Source organism: Tamandua tetradactyla, chromosome 2, assembly GCF_023851605.1.
Source record: "Tamandua tetradactyla isolate mTamTet1 chromosome 2, mTamTet1.pri, whole genome shotgun sequence".
Lineage (NCBI taxonomy): Eukaryota > Metazoa > Chordata > Mammalia > Pilosa > Myrmecophagidae > Tamandua > Tamandua tetradactyla.
In genome coordinates this window covers 157,544,339-157,565,787 of record NC_135328.1, presented here as the reverse complement: position 1 = coordinate 157,565,787, position 21,449 = coordinate 157,544,339, and the positions used below count along the sequence as shown (strand labels likewise).

At 34.5% G+C, this 21,449-nt stretch overlaps 2 protein-coding genes across 7 annotated transcripts in view; one reads left to right on the top strand and one right to left on the bottom strand.

Moving 5' to 3' along the window:
* Positions 1-378: 378 nt before the first annotated feature.
* Positions 379-14,521, top strand: USP1 (ubiquitin specific peptidase 1). Of its 2 annotated transcripts, none has more exons than XM_077149443.1 (9): positions 379-529; positions 3,490-3,724; positions 5,211-5,331; positions 5,822-5,929; positions 6,743-6,903; positions 7,852-8,549; positions 9,291-9,461; positions 10,991-11,192; positions 12,264-14,521. In XM_077149443.1, the coding sequence occupies exons 2-9, from the start codon at positions 3,555-3,557 to the stop codon at positions 12,997-12,999; spliced, it is 2,367 nt and encodes a 788-aa protein (XP_077005558.1). In that variant the 5' UTR covers positions 379-529; positions 3,490-3,554; the 3' UTR covers positions 13,000-14,521. The 2 variants fall into 2 exon arrangements, with proteins under 2 accessions (XP_077005558.1, XP_077005557.1); XM_077149442.1 differs by having other exon boundaries at positions 379-1,032.
* Positions 12,128-21,449, bottom strand: part of DOCK7 (dedicator of cytokinesis 7) — a 444,028-nt gene continuing 434,706 nt past the window's right edge. For 3 of the 5 annotated variants that reach the window (XM_077149435.1, XM_077149436.1, XM_077149437.1), the window contains 2 exons: positions 19,664-19,831; positions 12,129-16,484 (listed from right to left, as the gene is read on the bottom strand). In XM_077149435.1, coding sequence (XP_077005550.1) covers positions 16,442-16,484; positions 19,664-19,831 — 211 coding nt within the window. In that variant the 3' untranslated portion in view covers positions 12,129-16,441. Of the gene's footprint in view, positions 16,485-19,663; positions 19,832-21,449 lie in introns of all 5 variants that reach the window. The other 2 variants (XM_077149439.1, XM_077149438.1) reach the window with 2 other exon arrangements.

Below are 21,449 nucleotides of genomic sequence, written 5' to 3'. Positions count from 1 at the left end.
CAGCGAAAGCGCGCACTCGATCGCCAATGCGAGCGGAAGGAGGGAAACTGCCGCTTAGGCACACTCTGCATGTCCAATAATGATTGGCCGGAGCCCTCCTCTCTTCTTTTTTGGTATTGGCTGGACTTCCCTTCCCCGCCCATCCAATTGGTTTTTAACTAGATACTTTTGATTGGCTCCTCCTGGTGGTGGTGGGGCTAATTTTTTGTAACCCACCGTCACGGATTGGTGGATTTAAGCACCTGGCGGGTCCTTCTCGCGAAAGGGCCCGCCCCCTGGTCTCTCTGTCCTGTCTCCCGACCCGTAAGCTTTTATCCCAACTCGCGCGCCCGAATGGTTAAAAAAAAAAAAAAAAAAAAAAAAAAAAAAAGGGTGTGAGGCTCGAGCCCGCCAGCCAGGCCTCCAGCACCTCGCGCGCGCCCTCAGCGAGGACCCTCGCGAGCTGCCCTTGACTGTGCCTGCGCTGTTTCAAACTACAGAACCCGTTAGGATCTTGGGGAAACTACCGTTCCAGCTGGTTCCGGAGCCCGTGAGTGCCAGAGGGGCGAGTGGCGGTCGCGAGGTGACTCTTGCCTTTCGCGTTTATGCAGCGTGGAGACTAGAACTGGCATTTTCGAAGGACGCCGCCTTCAATAGCAGCGCTGGCGCGGGCGGGGGCTAAAACACGGGGGTCCTGAGACTGAGGAAAACGCGCCAAGTTCCCCTCTGTGGTGGAGTGGGGAAGACCCTAGCGGATCAGGGGTTTCGCAAGCGGGACCTGTTCTGCGCTCCTTTCCCTCCCAGGGCGGCCCTAGGCGGCCACCGCACTGGGGATGTAGTTGGTGCGGACGCAAAGCAGGACCGAGTGGCGGCCCAGGTTCCCGCTCTTGAGAGCGAATGGTCACTTCCCCGCGGGGAGGGCGAGCCGAACAGCCTTTCCTTGGGTCGGAGATCCAGCGGGCTCGCGGCAGGGACTCACCTGTCGCATTCAAACCCATTCGGGTTGGAATCGTCGGCGTCACCGCCGCGGACTTCGCTTTGGGTCATGACCAGGTAAGGACGGCCTGGGAAGGAGGGGCCGGTGCCCGGGCGCGGAGACAAGTTTGACTGGCGCCCGAGTGGGTCTGCTCCGGGACAGGTCCTGAGGTTTTACTGAGCTGCTAGCCAAGCCTTCAGTGCACCGGGAGGGGCGCCCCTTCCCGTCGCCGCTGGGAACTCACGAAGGCAGGTGCGGGCTGGGCATAATCAGGCCAACTCTTCTGGTGAAGGGGTCAAGCGTTTTTAAGTGAACGGTAGTGAGGGCCAAAGGCCAGCGTCCCACCTTGCCTAGTGCTTGTGCCTGAAAGGGCATAGACATCCTTTGACACGTCTCTTGTCATCTTTTCAGTGTCCTTCCTGTTCTCTAGAGTGGTGGGATAGGGAGAAGAAATGTTTTCACTCACGTTGTCCTATGGCTGTGTAATTGCCTTATTTTACCGCGCATTTTTTCCACTTCTTATTTTTTCCAGACGGGTTTAGCAAGTGACCACGTATCTGAAACCTTTGCTGAGACTATTATATATAAACTGTTATATATGTTTCTTGAAAAATAAGAATTGCGTCTGTCATCTTATAAAGAAATCAACAAAACATAACCAGTGGTACTTAGTGTTTACGCTGTCATTTGTTCAAGAACAATTAATGTTCGGTTCATTCTCTTTACTTCGAAACTTGATGTATAGTTTTAGGAGAAACATTTTAGATGGAACAACCCAGTTATAAGGAAAGCCAGGCAGCAAGATGTTATATTCTAGGTAATGCTAAGTATTTGATTATTGCTTTGAGGGAACCAGGAAGGTTGGCTTATTGATAAGGATGATGATACCTTATTTCAGATGCTTGATCATTTTTCCCTTCTATTTATTTAAAGACGATGACTTTGTTACTTAGAGAATGCAGTTTCTGTTTTGATGAAATTGGCTCCGAAGAAAATCCTTTTAAGAAAACCATTAATGTTTAGAGATCCCTGACAATTTAGCTCAGACTGGTTTGTTATATTGTAGCATTTCGTAAGTAGCATTAGGTGGTCAGGAGAATAATTTTGAGTTGGAGACAGGATGGGGAAATTGGTCAGCTGTCTAGTTCTTCGAGTTTGGGTCTCAAGAATGTGGTTTCACCATTGAGTTCAGTGTTGCAAATTCCCAGGTCAGTGGAGTGTAATGCTTACAGATGGAATTTGAATGAATTTTTTTGTGCATCTTATTAATTTGAATGTACTTTTGTAATTCGTTATTGAGGTTATGGTTTCTAAATAATTTTCTGATAATACTGCAATCACAGTTTCCCCCCAGATGCCGAAATGGAAACTTGGAATGATGTATAAAATAGTTACCATAAATGTCCCCATGCTTTTGCATATAAATGTTTTATTTTAAAACAGGAAAAGTAGGAAAGGTTGCAAAGAGAAAACCAAATCATATTTTTCCTGCTGAAAGTAGCTTTTTTAAAAAAACCATAGATTGAAAAGAGTGCTTGGAAACTGAGTAGAATATTGTGGTTTAGAACACATAAAAATTTGATATATGCAGAGTGCAAATTGTTTACACAACCTACAACTTTGCATAATTTATTACCTTTCACTGAAGTTAAGTGTAATTGAACACAAGATCTATGCCTTTTCTCATATGCAAATTATACTTTAAATATGCTTTTTAAAATCTTTATTTCATATATTAACTCACATTAACATCTGGAAAAGGCCATTGGAGGGGGGACTTGTTTATGTCCAGCACTACTTTAGAGGGCTTTAGAACTAGAGATGGTAATTGCTCAGTCAGTATTTTCTGCAGGATTTAATACATTATGAGGAAAATGTTTTTTTCTAAGTCAAATATTTTTTTTATTTTGGAAAATATTCAAACCTAGAGAATAATTGCAAGAACAGTACAATGAAGCTAGATTCAACAGTTGTCAATGTTTTGCCACATTTGTGTTCCTTGTCTCTTTATACGCATATATACATAAATGTATATACGTATTCATATACAGATTTTCATTTATTCACTTGTATATTTTACTGCTGGAATATTTTAGAGTTAAGTTACCAACATCATATTCTTGCATTTCCAAAAACTTTTAATGCTATCTCATAAAAACAAGGACATTATTTTACATACCCATAATATAATTATCGAATTCCAGAAATTTAACAGTGACACTACGCTATTTGAGGAAAATGTTTTTATTCCTTACTATTAGTTTACCATAGGTTCTACTAAATGTTGTATTTGTGATGGGGATCCTTAATCTAATAGTAGGCTGCTAGGTTCAGTATCTGATATTCAGAAAGTCTGAGGACAATATGGCAAGGTCCTTCATTTAGGCAGCAAACGTTGAGTGCCTGTTACTGCTGGGCATTAGTTTTTCATATATGAAGTTCTAACCTTGCCAGATTTGTTTTCAAAATTGGTGGTTTTGTTGCCTGCAACTGATAACTGAAATCTAATGAAGCGCTTTCTCTGTGATTAACAGATATAGTTGGTGATTCCACCTTTCCCGTAGAAATTAATTGTCAACTTTTGGGATTTGAAGAGAAAATGCCTGGTGTCATACCTAGTGAAAGTAATGGGCTTTCAAGAGGTAGTCCATCAAAGAAAAACAGACTTTCCTTGAAGTTTTTCCAGAAAAAGGAAACTAAAAGAGCTTTGGATTTCACAGATTCTCAAGAAAATGAAGAAAAAGCTTCTGAATATAGAGGCTCTGAAATGTATGTATCCTGTTTTAAGTATATTTATGTACTTTTTTTAATTCCTCATCAAATGAAGAAGCCATGTACTTGGGTTCATATCTCTAGACATTCTTATCTGATAGTCCACAGATAAGTTTGTGGACTTTCTAGAAGGAACAGAGCAAAACTGGTGGTTCCCCACAGGGATTGCATCTGTAATGTTAACTGTTAAAAATGTTTGTTAAAATGTTAACAAATAGTGACCATTGAAAGGGATCAGTAAGGGGTATGGCCTGTAAAAAATTTTTTTTTCTGTTTGTTATATTTTTCTGTTGTCTTTTTATTTCTTTTTCTGAATTGATGCTAATGTTCTGGGAAATGATCATGATGAATATGCAGCTATGTGATGATATCGTGAATTGCTGAGTGTATGTGTTGGGAATGTTTGTGTTTCTTGTAATTTTTTTTAATTAATAAAAAAAGTAAAAGAAAGATGTTAACAAAATTGTGCTCAGTCAACTAGTTAGGCTAATTTGGGGAAATATTTATTGACTAAAATTATTTTTCAGTTTAAACTTGATTATTTGTAGTGTAACGCATTTGTGTAAGGGTAAAACAGTAGCTAATTTTTTTGTTCAGAAGACTTGACAGTTGAACTGACTATTTTAACTTTGTAGTTATACCTAGTATATGAATTACTAGACCTGTTGGCATAAAATTGCAAATTATAATTAAAATAAGAAATGTTTTTTATGCAAATTCTTTAGTGATTAAAAATAAATCAGAACAAAATACTCTACCAATAGACAGTACTTCTCTCTTTAACAAATAGGGACTCTGTTGGGTGACTAAAGTGGATTTGGTCCCTTGTGTGATTTCTTAATATCAGTAATCAAGATTGTGTATGAACTTTTTGTTTATCAAGCATTTGTGCATTCATGCTTATAAAGTTTCAAATGCTAGAGTAATAGCCAACAGCAGTAAAAAAAAAAAATGCAGGAAGGCCCTACTATTTGTTAAAGTGAAGTAAGAGAATTATAAATTTTTATTATATATTATTATAAATTATAACTTTTAAGTGAGGGATAGCTATATAATTCTTTTCATAGACTCCCTTTCTTCTTATTCTTTAATTATCTGACTACTTAGGTAGTGCAGCCTCTCCAAATGTGTTGTAGTCAAGTTATTCCCAGATTTCTATTCAGAGTTAAACTACATGATTAACATTTCATGTTGGCTGAACAAATCACAGTAGCAGTTACTCAGTTTTCTGCTCTTTAAAATGGGGTTAATAACCTTTTGGAGAATTGTTTTGAGGCCTGTTCAGTGTAATATTTTTTTTATTCTGGATATTCTGGGTATGACCCTTTACAGATTTCCTCTCAAAATGTCATCTGAATAAAATCTGCATAATTTTCAGATCATGCAACTTTTGGGGAAAGACTAAATCTAGGGAAATAGTATTTATATTTTGTTTCTTTATGATAACTACTTCATTATACCTTTTTCCCTCTATACTTAATAGTGATCAAGTTGTTCCTGCAGCACAGTCCTCCCCCATAAACTGTGAGAAGAGAGAGAACTTGCTACCATTTGTGGGATTGAATAATCTCGGCAATACTTGTTATCTTAATAGTATACTTCAGGTAAATTGACAGTTTGCTGTGTAATAGAAGTTTAGTAGGCAAGGAATGGTGTAATGTAGTGTTTCTGAGAATGTCAAGATTATTGGGGGACTTTCATTTTTCATACTGTCTTTGCCTTTGTGACTAATCCTAAATAGCCTAAAATAGTAATTCTAAGTTGTATGCAAAATTTATTGGACCTTGTTTAAGGGGAAGATGGCAAACCTGTAGTTTTGATTCCTGGTTCTTTGGTGATATGTAACTGAACCCTTGGAATATTATGTTTTATATTGTGTCCTTGTAACCACAAGTCTTAGCAGTATCAGCCCAGGCTTAGTGCTTTGCTGCCAATGAGGGAAGACTGGGATACTACTGATGACGTAAACAGTTCTGACGCAGAGCTTAACCTTAGACATTTAGGTAGCACACAGTTAAAAGTGCTTTACAAAAAGCATGCTAGTGTTGCTGTTTTTTCCTGTGAACACTTTAAGATGGTCTCACTTGTTTACAGGTATTGTATTTTTGTCCTGGTTTTAAATCTGGAGTGAAGCACTTATTTAATATTATTTCAAGAAAGAAAGAAGCTCTAAAGGACGAAGCCAACCAAAAAGTAGATAAGGTAAAAATAACAAAACCCAGAAAATGAAAGCTAAACTAAATTAATGGAAATTTGCTTGCTTAGAAATGAAAAAATTACAGATAAACAGAGAATGTGGGAGGAGGTGGGTGAAAAAGAAAATTAGTTTTTGGTTACAACAAGCTATAATGAGAATAGAATTTCTCAGTAATTTATGTTATCTGAAAGGTTATTCTTTATTCTTGCAACATAGCTGACTAGATTATCATCTTTTTTTTTTTTTTTAAAGACAGAGAGAAGGAAGGAAGGATAGAAGGAAGGAAGAAAGGGAAACATTTTCAAACATTTTCTTGTTTTATTGTATTCTGTTTCTCCGTTTTTGTTACATGGGCTGGGGCCGGGAATCGAACCGAGGTCCTCCGGCACAGCAGGCAAGCACTCCGCCCGCTGAGCCACCGCGGCCCGCCCTAGATTATCATCTTTTATGTTGTGGTTTCTGCAGTTGTTTAATTCATTGTTTACCAAACTTTTGTCATTTGAGTACCATTGACACAATTTGTTATACTTTTTTACCACCTTTATCTGTTTCTTAAAATTGACTCAATTTTTAAATTTAAGTAAATATATTTGAAGAAGTTTTTGACTTTCTTAATTAGAAAACCAGTATCATCCACATAGAAAGTAACCAAAAAATATTCTTAAAATTAAATTATTTGAGTACCACCTGAAATTAGTGCTGTCATGAAATTAAATTTTGAAAAGCTAGTATTTATTAGTGAGAAAAAGACAAGAAGGGAGAAGGAACTTGATTGTTCATAAATGAAAAGATTGGTTTGTGTGTTTCTTTCTTGACAGGGAAATTGCAAAGAAGATTCTTTGGCAAGTTATGAACTAATATGCAGTTTACAGTCCTTAATCATTTCAGTCGAACAGCTTCAGGCTAGTTTTCTCTTAAATCCAGAGAAATACACTGATGAACTTGCTACTCAGCCAAGGCGACTGCTTAACACACTCAGGTATAGCCTATAATATAATTTTAGTATTCCAAGTTAGCTACTTGTTTCTTGTCTTGAGGAAAGTGATATATGAATAAGCAGGGTAGAAAAGACAAGGAGAAATAGAATTCTACCAGTTCACAGTCCTTTTCATCTCAGAGGCTCTAAAAAGTGAAAATCTGTTCATAAGTTTGGTGTTTAACTCATCAGACTTGAATTTATATGACGCTGTTATAGTCTTCATTCATATTTATCCTTAATGTGAATATTCATATTTTCTGTAGAAATATGTTTAATTTGGGAACAATACCCTATATCCCATTGTTGGTGGTATATATTTTACTTACATGCCATGTTATCTTTATAAATCTGAAAATTTCTGAATTCCTTGACACATTTGGTCCCAAAGGATCAGATTAGGATGATCCTTTCTGATTAGGATATATTACTTCAAAATATATTTTACATAAAAGTTGTGAATTCCAAATATTTTCCTATTTTTGTTTTGTGTGACTATTAGTTAATTGAACTAGATTGTTTTATAGTGTTGTCTTAAAAAATGAAAATTTATCCTTTATATATTAAACAGCCTTATCCAGAATATACACATACACAGATGCAAATAAGGTAAATCTTAAAGACAATACATGTAATCATTTAGTTGAAGAGCAGACCTAGGTGCAATACATTGCTAGACATTTCTTAAACAGTGGCCAAGAGCAGGTTTGTACTTGGTTAAAATAAATTGGTTTGAATCCTGGCAGTGAATCTTAACTAGCTTTGTGACCTTGGACAAGTTACTTAACCTCTCAGTCTCAGTTCCTTTATTTTAAATTTGTAGCTGAATTAATGTTTTGGGGTTTTTTAATGAATTTACTTATGATGTCTCTGTAAGTGATATAGAAAGGTTTTCTTTTATGTATTATATCTTCTAAACTACAGTAGATGAGATGAACATTTTTATTACAGGGAACTCAACCCTATGTATGAAGGATATCTACAGCATGATGCACAAGAAGTATTACAGTGTATTTTGGGAAATATTCAAGAAACATGCCAACTCTTAAAAAATGAAGAAGTAAAAAATGTGGCAGAATTATCTACTAAAGTAGAAGAAAACCCTAATCAGAAAGAAGAAATGAGTGGTATTAACAGCAGAGAAATTGACAATATGAGGCATTTTGAAGATTATAAAGAAAAACTCCAAAAAGGAAATGGAAAAAGAAAAAGTGACACTGAATTTGGTAACATGAAGAAAAAAGCTAAAGTATCCAAGGAACATCAGTCATTGGAAGAGAACCAGAGACAAACTAGATCAAAAAGAAAAGCTACCGGTGATATGTTAGAGATTCCTCCTAAAATAATCCCCAAGTATGGTTCTGAAAATGAGAGTGCAAGGCACTCACAAAAGAAATCAAGGGTCAAAATAAATTGGTTAAAGTCTGCAACTAAGCAGCCCAGCATTCTTTCTAAATTTTGTAGTCTGGGAAAAATAACAACAAGCCAAGGAGCTAAAGGACAGTCTAAAGAAAATGAATATGATTTTGAAGAGGACTTGGGGAAGTGTGAAAATGGTAACACTGTAAATGTTAATGGTTGTGGACTTGAGTCTCCAAGGAATAATGTTAAACCCATTAATGTTAATGAAGTTAAGCCTATAAACAAAGGTCAGTATAATTTATTCTTGGGAATGGATATATAGGATGATTAACAATTGTAGAATTGGCATTTTCTCTCATTAGACACATGTAAAATACAATCTATATGGCTAAAGTTTTTGCTATTTAAAAGAAAAATTTAATGCTAAATGTGACTTGTGTTTTAAGTTTTATACTTAGATGTGTTCTATAAAATCTCATTAATCTCAAGGACAGAGTAATGATAATTTTTGTTTTATAAGCTAGGGTTGGTAAATGTTTTAATGGACAAAGATTATATTTTGCCCTCTTACCAAAACAGTATTTGACATAAAGTCATGAAAGTAATTGCATTTAATAATTGTTAGCAAATGAAGTAGTTATGTCTTACTTGGTGGACTAAATTTCCACCAAGATTTGTCCATATTTTAGATCTCAGGGGAAATGTTTAGTATTGATAAATGTAGTTGTGGTTTTACAAAAGTATTATTCTGATCCTGGAGTTAATTCTATGGGGCTGTCTTTGGAAAAGGGGATTAGGAAGATACGATTTTGACTTCTCTTTAGAGAAGATAGTAATTCATACTCAAAACTCATCTCTCCAGGTACTTTACCTTCTACAAATAAGGCATTTCTTAATCCCAGTAAGTAAGCTGATATATGAAATGGGGTTTTATTGATGATATAATTTATTTAAATGGACTATTAGTGACTTGGATCATGCTGAAAAGTTCATTAGTATAGAGGAATATTTTTACTATTCTTTTCTAGGTGTGGAGCAAATTGGTTTTGAATTAGTGGAGAAATTATTTCAAGGTCAGCTGGTATTAAGAACTCGTTGCTTGGAATGTGAAAGTTTAACAGAAAGAAGAGAAGATTTTCAGGACATCAGTGTACCAGTACAAGAAGATGAGCTTTCCAAAGTAGAGGAGAGTTCTGAAAGTAAGCAAAATTGTATGGACCTTGGAATAGCTATTATTCTTTGACAATATACCATCTAATGTAAGCTTATAATTAGGGAGAAAAGAGCTGGCTTTCAACGCTCTCGGTCTAATAAAATTTTTCCTTTATATCGCTTTATTTGTTAATAGTTATCATTGGAGAAATACAGCATCTTTTGATATGGGGTGTTAAAATAGAAAAATGAAATGCTTTAATAAGTTAATAACTTTTGGGGACCCAAATATTTTAGAGTTGCTGAGATCGTTTTTGTTAACTTTTTTCTAATAGTGATACTCCATCTTCATTTGTTGTCCCTTGATTTAGTAAGTGGCTTCTTTTTGCTTGCCTTTCTTGTATAATCTATTTCCCCCCCCTTTTTTAAAGCCTTCTGAAAAAGTTATTTAACTAACCCTCTAAATAGCTTCCCCCCAGCCCTATTCTTTTTTTTTTTTTTTGTAAAAAATATGTACAAAAAAGCAAATTTCAAAGCACCCACCACAACAATTAGTTATAGAACAGATTTCAGAGTTTAGCATGGGTTTCAGTTCAACAGTTTTTCCTTCTAGGTGCTCCAAGACACTGGAGACTAAAATATCAATGTAATGATTTAGCAGCCATATTTCTTTGTTAAGTCCTATCTTCTCTGTTATAATTCCATGTTCTCCTTTGATTTTTCTCCCAATCTTTAGGGCTGTTGGGGCTATGCCCATTCTAATTTTTTTTATATTGGAAAAAGGGCTGTTGATAATATGGGATTTGGGGATGGAACTAGTTGATGTTCTGGAGAGGCTTCCCCTCTGGGTTTCAAGACTTATCTGGCCTAGGAATCCATCTGGAGGTTGTAGGTTTCTGGAAAGTAATCATAGTGCATGGAATGTTTGTAGAATCTCAGATAGAGCTCTAGGTGTTCTTTATGGTTGGCAGGAATGGTTTTGGTTGGGGTTTGGCAAACTGATAAGTAGCAATATCTAGCAGAAGCTTGCATAAGAGTAGCCTCCAGAGTAGGCTACTCTTGACTCTTCTAAATGGCTTTTAACTAAAAATCTTCAAAATACTTTCAAGTTTAATTATCGTAAGATGCAACTATAATTATTTATCATGAGCAATCCCTTTCATCATAATTATCACAGTAAACATTTGAGCCACTGTAGTGTCTAGTGCAATAAAGTTAAAAGTATGGAAAGGTCATGGGAAATAATCATGAGACTGATTTACCTATTCAGATACTGAAAATTGGGTATTTATTATAAATTAATATTTTAGGCTGAGCTATAGAATAGGTCTATCTTATCAGATAATGCTGTCCTTTTCACAAATATTTATTGTTTGACCAAATGTAAATATTTAAAAGATAATGTACCCTGTTGAGGATGAGTTTATGATTGCAGTTTCTGAAACTGAAAAGTAAAAATATCTTAGTTCTTATTTGGGAATGAGTTAATCAACTGAAATTTATTAATGCTAATTTTGAACATGGGACTTAATAATTTTTGAATGTCTGAGATACATTCATTCGTTCTCTTTTATAGTTTCTCCAGAGCCAAAAACGGAAATGAAGACACTGAGATGGGCAATTTCACAATTTGCTTCAGTGGAGAGGATTGTAGGAGAGGATAAATATTTCTGTGAAAATTGCCATCATTATACTGAAGCTGAGCGAAGTCTATTGTTTGATAAAATGCCTGAAGTTATAACCATTCATTTGAAGTGCTTTGCTGCTAGTGGCTTGGAGTGAGTATTGTAAATTAAGCTATATGAAGAAAATGAGCTGCTATATAATAGGGAAGTTTTGATCAAAGTACTTTAATAGCAGAAATGTAAAGTACTGAAATGTACACTGTAAAGATTGCCTTAGAAAAGTTTTGTTCTGTTATTAAGAGTTTCCCTTTTAAAGATTTTCTGTTAAGTGTGAATTCTTTACTTTTCTTATTTTTGTTCTTCTTAGCAGAATTCAGTTTTAGCACAACTAACTAAAGCCAGGAACAAATTTTTTATATGCTGAGTTTTTTTTATATGGGCAGGTACCGGGAATTGAACCCAGGTCTTGAACCCAGGTCTCTGGCATGGCAGGTGAGAATTCTGCCACTGAGCCACCTTCACACCGCCCTGTTAAGTGTTTTTTTTTGTGTGTGTTTTTTCAGGAAGAAAAGGCAAAGTTCTTTTAAAATTAGTTTTAAGATAAACCACGAATCCAAGTAGTCTTTGAACAATTTAAGAAATTTTTTTCTATAGTTAAGAATTTAAATGTCTTAAAGATATTTTAAAAATGCTAAATTATAAAAAATGCAAATTCTTTTTTGGATCATCTGACTTTTTGGCATGTATAAATAGTATCATTATAGATTTTTTTTCTGATGTATTTTAATGACTTGTGGAAATTACCACAAGACTTTCCAATATAACCTTCTCTTTATCCAGTGGACTTTTTTTTGTTTAATATTATTTATTTTTATTTCCAAATTTTGGTAGAGAATACTTCACCTTAAAATGACTTACTAAATGTGAAATGTAACAAAAACACTGGATTTTCTTATAGTTCAGTGTATTTTTTAAAATGCCATTTGTTATTTTCTTATTTTAAAAAATTAGGTAAAGAGAATAATGGGGAAAATGCCATATACCTTCTACAGAAACACCCAAATATTACACAAAATGGAGGTCTTGTTTTTTGTTTTGTTTATTTATATAAGCAGTAAAAATAAATATTCATCCAGACTTGTTGACTTCAACAATGGGTATAAAACTTTGTATTTAAAAATGGAACTCCAGGAAAAAAAAAACTTTTTTTTTTTCATTCCAAAGGTTTGATTGTTTTGGTGGTGGACTTTCCAAGATCAACACTCCTTTATTGACACCCCTGAAATTGTCACTAGAAGAATGGAGCACGAAACCAACCAATGACAGCTATGGATTATTTGCAGTTGTGATGCACAGTGGCATTACAATTAGTAGTGGACATTACACTGCTTCTGTTAAAGTCACTGATCTTAACAGTTTAGAACTAGATAAGGGAAATTTTGTGGTTGACCAAATGTGTGAAATAGGTAAGCCTGAGCCATTGAATGAGGAGGAAGCAAGAGGAGTGGCTGAAAATTATGACGATGAAGAAGTGTCAATTAGAGTCAGTGGAAATACACAGCCAAGTAAAGTTTTGAACAAAAAAAATATAGAAGCTATTGGACTTCTTGGAGGACAAAAGAGCAAGGCAGATTATGAGCTATACAACAAAACATCTAATCCTGATAAGGTTGCTAGTACAGTATTTGCTGAAAATAGAAATTCTGAGACTAACAGTACTAATGGGATCCATGAATCTGATAGAAACAAGGAATCCATTAACCAAACAGGCATTAATATTACTGGATTTGAGAACAAAATTTCATATGTAGTGCAAAGCTTAAAAGAGTATGAAGGGAAGTGGTTGCTTTTTGATGATTCTGAAGTGAAAGTTACTGAAGAGAAGGACTTTTTGAATTCTCTTTCCCCTTCTACATCTCCTACATCTACTCCGTACTTGTTATTTTATAAGAAATTATAGAATGAGTGTATTTTCCTTCTGTATATATAAAACAGACCTGGACAAACATTGGTAAATGTAATTACAGCAAAGAGTCTTTGGCTTATCTTTGGAAGCTACTGGAATTATTGGTCTCTCTAGGTTTTTAAATAAATAGTGAAATTTGAATTACTGGAAACCATGTTAATTTTTAGAATTCACTTTCCTTAACTAGAGACTAGTAATGCATTAGCTTCTGGGAACAAACTTGTATAGATACTTAAACGAATTATTCAAAACAGAAGCATTTAAACACTTTTGAATTTACACCTATCTTTTTGTGTTTGCTTTTTAAAATAAAGTGATTGTATTTGTATTCTCCATATTTTGGAGTAATTAATTATCCACATGTTTATAGGTCCTGTGGTTTTTCAGCTAAGAAGCAGAATCTCATTCAGTACATTTAGTTTTTTATAACACAGATGTGAATGGGCTGTATCAGAGGCATAAAGAGTCTAGTTGTGTGTATTCACAATGTGTTTAGTTTGTGCCTTGAAACACTTGAAAGTGTCTCAGAAAATCTGGACAGTCCCTTCCTTTCTTTAGAAGAATTTTATATGTATTTATGAAGATGATTCTGTACTCTAGTAAACTAATCTTTTGGGGCATGAACTAATTTGTATCTCTTCATAGTCATATTCTGCACGATCTGTATATAATATATCAAACTTAGAGTTCTGACCTTAAATTTAACTTTTTAAAAACTTGGGAGGTCAATAAAATTTGAACTGTTTAATATGTATACAAAGTATATGTGTGTCTGTATATACAGATAGAAAATAAACATGCACAATTACCTTTAATAATGCTTGCTACTTTCTGACAGTGGAGGTGATTTTTTCAAATAGGATTTGTGCTTGGTCCATCCAAGTTGTCATCTTAAAAGTTTACAATAAAAATTGTCGCATCTTGGTTGACCTTTAAAATAGACATCTAACTTTATGGAATCCAAACTAGGAGAACTTAATGTTTGGGGACACATAAAAACTTGGTTAGATTTTTATTATAAATATAGTACACTAAATTGGTAAATGACCAATTATCTTACAACTTGTGAAATAAATTGTTGGTACTAAGAGTATTTCTTATAAAAGACTAAATATGTAAAAGCTATTAGAATAACACTGTTATACCCTTTCAACAATTATCAATGCCTTGGAACTAATAAATTAATTAGTACATGGTTACATAATGTCTCATCATTCATCCACAAGATGGTGTGATAATAAAGTCTTACTATCTTATCCATTCTACATTCAGAATTATTAATGGAGCTTTCAAAATCAAGAAACAGCCCTGAGTACTACCCATATAGGCTTCTGACGGAGTAGGTCTAGAATAGAACCTGGACCTATATAATATTTAAAAGATAAGAGAACCACTAGTGTAAACAGACCTGATGTGAGAAATTTTGCATTTTAAGAAAACTGAAATACATGAGAAGTTAGAAAGTATGCCAATGTTTTTATTTTGAGGAAGAGGAAGGCTTTTTTGACTCAAAATAAAATACTTAGTATTGTGTGATAATTAAATCATTTATATAAATCTTAAAAGTACTTGGTATTGTCACTGATGCTTATGCAAAACGATCCAGCCTCTTAGATAAATGTAACCTAATGAATAAGGAGTCACCTATGGGCTATTTAATATTCTCCCTTGTAGCTGTCTCCTAACCCCCACCTACAAAGGAGAAGTGGAAAGTACCTAGATACCACTTTTTAAAATCAGTTTCTATTCTTGACTCCTTGCCTTTCCTGTCCATTTAGATCCTTTTTTTCCAAATAGATTTTGGAGGTTATGCACCCTTCTGACTCCTCAGCAGATAGCTCTTTTGGCCCACCATTTTATAACTCATCCTCAAAACCTTTATGATTCACAGTCTTTGAACTGATGTAGCTATGAGGAATCTGAGACATGATTGCCTATTGTAAAGGTAATACAAATAGGAAGAGGGGTAAAAATCAACTGTTACCGATGCTGTTGGGAGAATTAAGACATTTTAAAAATCTTTTATCAATCACAGAATGAAGGCACTATTTGATCAGTTCTTGTTAAGTGAATCAAGTAACCTTGGTCAGTAGGTCAAAGGGACAGACTCTACATGATTTATTCTATAAGCACAATAGTATGTTAAAAAAACAAAACACTGTTCAAAATACTACCAGAAATCAAAATGTGTATTGTCTTGAAAAAACTTATCAGGTAATTGAAATGTATTTCTCAAATCTTTTTCTGCATTGTTTCTTATTTTTTTTGGGTGCATGGTCTGGGAATTGAACCCGGGTCTCCCTCATTAAAGGCAGGCATTCTAACCACTTAACTACCTGTGCAACCCTCTGCATTAGTTTTTCATAAAACAAAGTCATAATTTTAAATGCATTAATTCTTAATTCTGATTAAAGTTACTTTTTACATGTTTGTAAAGTCTGACCAAGTGTCAATAAGTATGTGACTTCTCATTCCACTGAGATTAAGATAATCTGGATCTCAGTATTACCTTTATGTTGATGTAATACAGCTTTAAATTGGATTTCTTATTACTAATTTAGATTATTAAAAACTGATGATGACTGGTTTAATTTGAAATGGATCATTTTAGTATCACTTGTACCAGATTGAAAGTAAAAAATCAGGCAGGCTGTTGTCACTGGTGTTAGCTATTCCAGACTGGGATTAGCTATTCCCATATTTAATCACCACAAACAAGTTTTATCAGGTGATGTTGTAGCTGCAATTCTCAATTTGTGGGGGTGGGGTGGGGTTTCTTTATTGAAAATAGAAACCCAGGTATACGACTTCACAAACCAGTTACTGATATCTATATACAAATTCATCAATTTACTTTCATTTATTTTGGGGCTCTTCTATGGGCTCATAAAGTGACTATCTTGATTTTCATTTTGCTAGCTTTGGAACTAGTTCTTGTAATCAACGTAATCAACTCCAATATAATCTCTACCTCTGTCAATAAGGAAAAATTCTTTAAGTCCCACTCAGGAGAATTAGTGTAAACAGTCACATTTAATAGTACCTTTAAAATAAGCATTACTACATTTAAAATGTTTCTAAAATGAATCTATAAATGGTAATATAAATTAAAAAATATGAACTTACAGTAAATAAATTTAACAGCTATACTATAAATAATGGTAAATGTAAAGTGTACCTTTGAGTCATTAAAATGTCTTTAAAAAAGACAACAGCATATTACCAGAACATTGGAAACCATAGCCATGATTCTCAAAAAACTTAACAGTCTACATTTAGCAATCTGATCTTTTGGTCATTGCATTCTTCAATGAGCAAATTAGTGTTATAACTTCCAGAATTAATTCCCAAGTCTTATTTTTTCAGTAGCTCTTCTTTTCACACTCGGTGTTGAATACATGGCTCTTTTCAAATGAATAAAGCAAGTGCTTTTATTTTAGAGATCCATTTTGCGAAGGCTCATTCGACTGAAGGAATCTCTGGAGAAAAAATAAATATATAAGTAAACAATTTTCACATAATCCTTTAAAATGTTTTAGATGCTTTTCTGCCAGAGCTGTCACCACTAACAACTAACTCGCATTTTAGATGCTTATCCTACATATTTTGCCATGTACTTCTCGTTTGTTGATGTCTCTGTGACAAAAAATAAAAAAAAAACACTTTGCCAAGTCCACTGATCGTTTATGAATTAATAGGTGCAGATGCTGTGGTGAATAAGACAAGGAACTAAGATAATGGGGGGAAGTTCAGGCAAAGATTTATTTGAGGCTATTAAATGACAAAGTATAGGTGGCTTCTTTAAAATAACTTTTTCAAACCCAGTCTTAAACCAGTGATTCTCAAACTTTTTGGTTGCAGGTCCTTTCTGCACTCTTTTTTTTTTTTTTTTTGGCATGGGCAGGCACCAGGAAACGAACCAGGGTCTCTGGCATGGCAGGCGAGAATTCTGCCACTGAGCCACCGTGGCCCATCCCCTTTCTGCACTCTTAATACTTATAAATCTACTGTTAAGATAATATTTCAAATTTTGTAAATCAGCAAAATAAAAAATTCAATTCAAATTCCTCTAAGGAAATTTTATTTTCTATATTTTTAGAACTTAATGGTAAAGGGACTATTTTTGAAATGCCTCAATGTATTTTCCTTTTATTCTTAAACTGGTTTCTTTTGCTTACTCTTCATTAAGTTTAAGTCATGAGAATTTGATATTTCCAGTAAAGGAGAGAAGGCTGGGTATAAAGAGATCATGTTTAGCTTTGAATCTGGAAACTCTTTTGGTCCCAAGGGTAAGTAAGCAATCCTAGTTTCTAAATTCCAGAAAGTTCCCTGCACATACTAAGAATTTTAAGCTTGGAGAACTGTTCATAAAATAGATCAAAGAGGAAGGTAAAACACAGGACATGGATAGTATAAGGGAAAGTAGCTCAGCTAGGAAGCATACAGTTTTTCAACTGAGAGGAGGTGGAGAGATCTAAAGGAAATGAGACTAGGATTAGGAAACTAATGCCTGGCTACCTCATGGATGTCTGACCATGGGGTGAGGGTAAAGTTTGGGACAGGGGAGTGGAAGCAGGAAGAAGGCAGAAATTCTAAAAAAAGAATGAAAGGAAAATAAAAAGTGTTGCTTCTCATTGAGAATTCTGAGAGGAAACTACCTTCTAGAGTGTCTCCTGTCAGTATAGGGTGGTGGAAGCAAAAGGGTTTGGCAGAGAGAAGGTCTAAAATAATCCCCCTGGTGTCCCTCTGTTCCTGTACAGGAAGGTGATCTAAATTCTCCCTGTTGAAAACATGGAAGGCAGCTGGCTGTTGAGCCAAATTGGCTTACCATTGTAGGAACCATGATAACAAGCAAGGAAGGCATTGATTACTGGCAGAAACTAACTTCCTGAGGGATCTCTGGTGAGATGAATGATACCCTGTAGGCAGCACACATTACTTCTTTCAGATTTAACATACCTCTAACTTAAGCTTCCCTTGTGTTAAAAATAAAAAGCTTTGAGGGTGAGGGAGAGACTCAGAGAGAACCGAAGCAACATGGGAAATAAGAACTTGAAATTGATCACGTCTCACTAATGAGGCAGACTAAGAAAGTTCATTGCCAAATTTAAATCCTAGTACCCTCTCAATTAAATATGGGCAATAATGAGGAAGTTCACTTACAGAGATTTTTTATGTCAGTTGAAACTGTATTTCAACTGCACTCCCTAAATACTGCTTATTATTATTATTTTTTAACTCAGAAGCTTCTGATAAATGAAATAAGCACTAATCACAGTCAGTAAAGGCAAAAGGTCAATTTAAAAAGTAAGTTAAGCCAATTTTCTACTAAAATTCACCTCCCCCCACCATCATTTTCTTTTATCAAGAATAGCTACTCACCCAATCCCTGTTTTCCTTCCCCAGCCTCTATCTCCACCCTGAGACATCCATCAAGTATCAAATCTCATTTCCTACAAGGAGACTCCAGATACCCCGACCTGGGTTTAGGTGTTCCTCCCCATCTATGTATTCCATTAGCACTCTATTTTTAGCACTATAGTACTTATATAACTCCATGTTCGTGTGTGTCTTCCCACTAGACTTTGAGTTTGGTGATAGCAGGGACCATATCTTTCTTGTTCATTTACATTAATCCTCACCTATCATACAGCCTGGCATAAAGCAGGCACTTAATGCTTAAACATTTCTTTTAATGAATATGTGAATAAATGCTATTTTCAGGTATCTAGAGGTAAATATTAGGACACTTCCTAAAGGAATAAATAGCCAAATTAACTTTACTCTGCAGTATATATAACCATGTAGCAACATCCTGTTTTCATGTAAATAAAATCAAAAGGCCTTTCAAGTTAACAGCTTTACTCTTATTAATTCAAAGAAAAGAGTGGTAAAATATTAGTGCCAAAATAATGTGATAGTTTTATGTATATTTGGATTTCAAAATGCAATAAAATGGCAGTTTAATTTAGCAGCTACCATGCCCTTTCCAGAATTCAGGTGTTAAATGTTAGGTACTGTCCTAAGAACTTTACATCTGTAACCATAACAACCCCTTCAAGGTAAGTACTATCATCTTATTATACAGATGAGAAATCTAAAAATTGGATTGAATTACCTGCTTAAGTTGAAGTAGGATTTAATTGCAGATAGTTCCTAGTTATTTCAGTTTCTGATTTAATTTGTCACACTTAGAAAGTGGAGGAAAAATACTAAAGTCTTCTCGATACTGGGATGGCTGCTTCAAAACAATTCTAGAGGAATATACTATATATGTTACTGTCATGACTAGGGAAATGAATGCTTGGCATTCATCCCAATACATTCTAGTAAATTCTCCCACAAAACTACAAAAAGTGTGACAGGACATTAAAAGGGTTTTAGGAGTCTAGACTTATTATGTATTACATCTTAGTTAGTATGAGTGCTTAACACAACATTATGATTCTCAAATTAATGACAGAACTTTTACCTTGTAGGCTGATTAACATATGGGTGAGGAAAGCTTTTACAAACAGAACTTATTAGGTTTAAAGGAACATGGAACTGAATCTATGTAATAAAAAAGGTTACAAGAAAATACTAATTAACTACTAAAACAACTTTAGCAGATTTCATGTTTTAAAAGATCTCCAAAATAATAGAAAAATAAGCATACCTGTGGCAGGTGACAGGCAATACTGTTTTATATAACTGAGGGATCTTTCTGTTTATCAGAGGCTGTAAGGCCTCTTTAAGGCGATGATAGTTTCTCTCCAGTTCCCTTTGATATTCCTTTTGATCTGGTCCAATTAAGCTCTTATTTTTTCTTAAGGCATCCTCACACCTAGGAAAAACAGTGTGTTATCAAAACATTCCTTCTGGCATTACTTAGTGCTACATATATATATGTTCACCATGATAAGGATATTCAATTTTTCTTGGTTTTTGGTTTTTAAGTCAGGGAAATTCTACTGAATTTCTTTAAAATCTTAGAAACGTTCAACTTCTAGCTTTTATTTAATTTGCAAACTATACATAAACTTTTAGTATTAAAGCTGAAGTATTTTTTCCTCTACACATCACAATTAGACTAGAAGCTCTTAAAAGGATATAATCATAACCATTTATATCCAATGAGACCAGATGTAATGAAAATTTCTATGTTCAAATAAATGTTTTTTAAGTGAATGGATCTTGATAATTTCTTCTCTTACTTATTCAAATATTTAAGAAAAATAACTGAACCTCAATAGATAAACGAGGAAAGGATGAAAAAAAAACAATAAATACATATCAACACTTATGGGATGCAGATCAAGTAATACTTAGAGGAATATATATAGTCCTACATGGAAGGCTAAAATTAAAGAGCTAAGCAATTTAGAACAATAACTCAAAGAGCTAAGCAATTTAGAACAATAACTCAAAGCCTAAGGCAACAACACATAAATTAATGAAATTTTAAAATATGAGAGGATCAAGAAAAATAAAAGTTCTTCAAAAAAATTAATAAAACAAACTAACTTCTAGCAACATTAAATGAGAAAAAGCCTAAATATCCATCAGAGGAAATTTAAAATGGGACATAAACTAAAAAACAGCAGAGATTTCAAAAGACAGGATACTATGTACAACTTAATGCAAACTTGAAATTATACTTTTCTAGATAAATATAATTTACTAAAACTCAAGAAAAAACAAATAATCCTAGAACAAATAAATTCTATCAGTAAAGTCACAAATCTCTTCACATACACACAAAACTAACATGCAAGATCTATTAAACATTCTAATCTCAATGTAATACAACTATTCTGTAGTATATAAAAACTATTCCCGAGTGTAAGTGAACAAAAGTATTAACCCTGAGAAAGTTCTCAACTTATTTTTCAAGACGGGGATCCTAAACTGAATGGGGACTATAAGAATAGAAAGTTATACTTTAATCTTACTGAAACTGTAGCAAAACCCCTTAACAAAATAATAGGAAACTGCTACCAATGTATAAGCTCTCTCTCTCACACACACACACCATGACCAGTTGTTAATTCTTGGAAAAAAAATGAAAGATTGGTGTGCTGGTTTGAAACTGTTATGTACCCCAGAAAAGTCATGCTCTTCTAATCCAGTCTTTTGGGGTCAGACCTGTTGTGGGTGGGACCTTTTGATTAAACTGTTTTCATGGAGATGAGATCTATACAATTCAAGGTGGATATTAATTTGCTTTCTGAAGCCCTCTATGAATAAAATAAAAGAGAACAGAGAGATCTCATATCCGATACAGAGAACAGAGATGAAAATGCACTAGGAGAGGCCAGAAGAACCCACAGAAGCTGAGGGAGCAATTTTAAAAACCAACCCAGGAGAGAAGGGCCAGCAGACATCACCACGTGACTTCCCATATGACAGAGAAACCCCAGAGAGATGGGTCTTTCTTAAGTGAAGGTATCCTCTTGTTGATG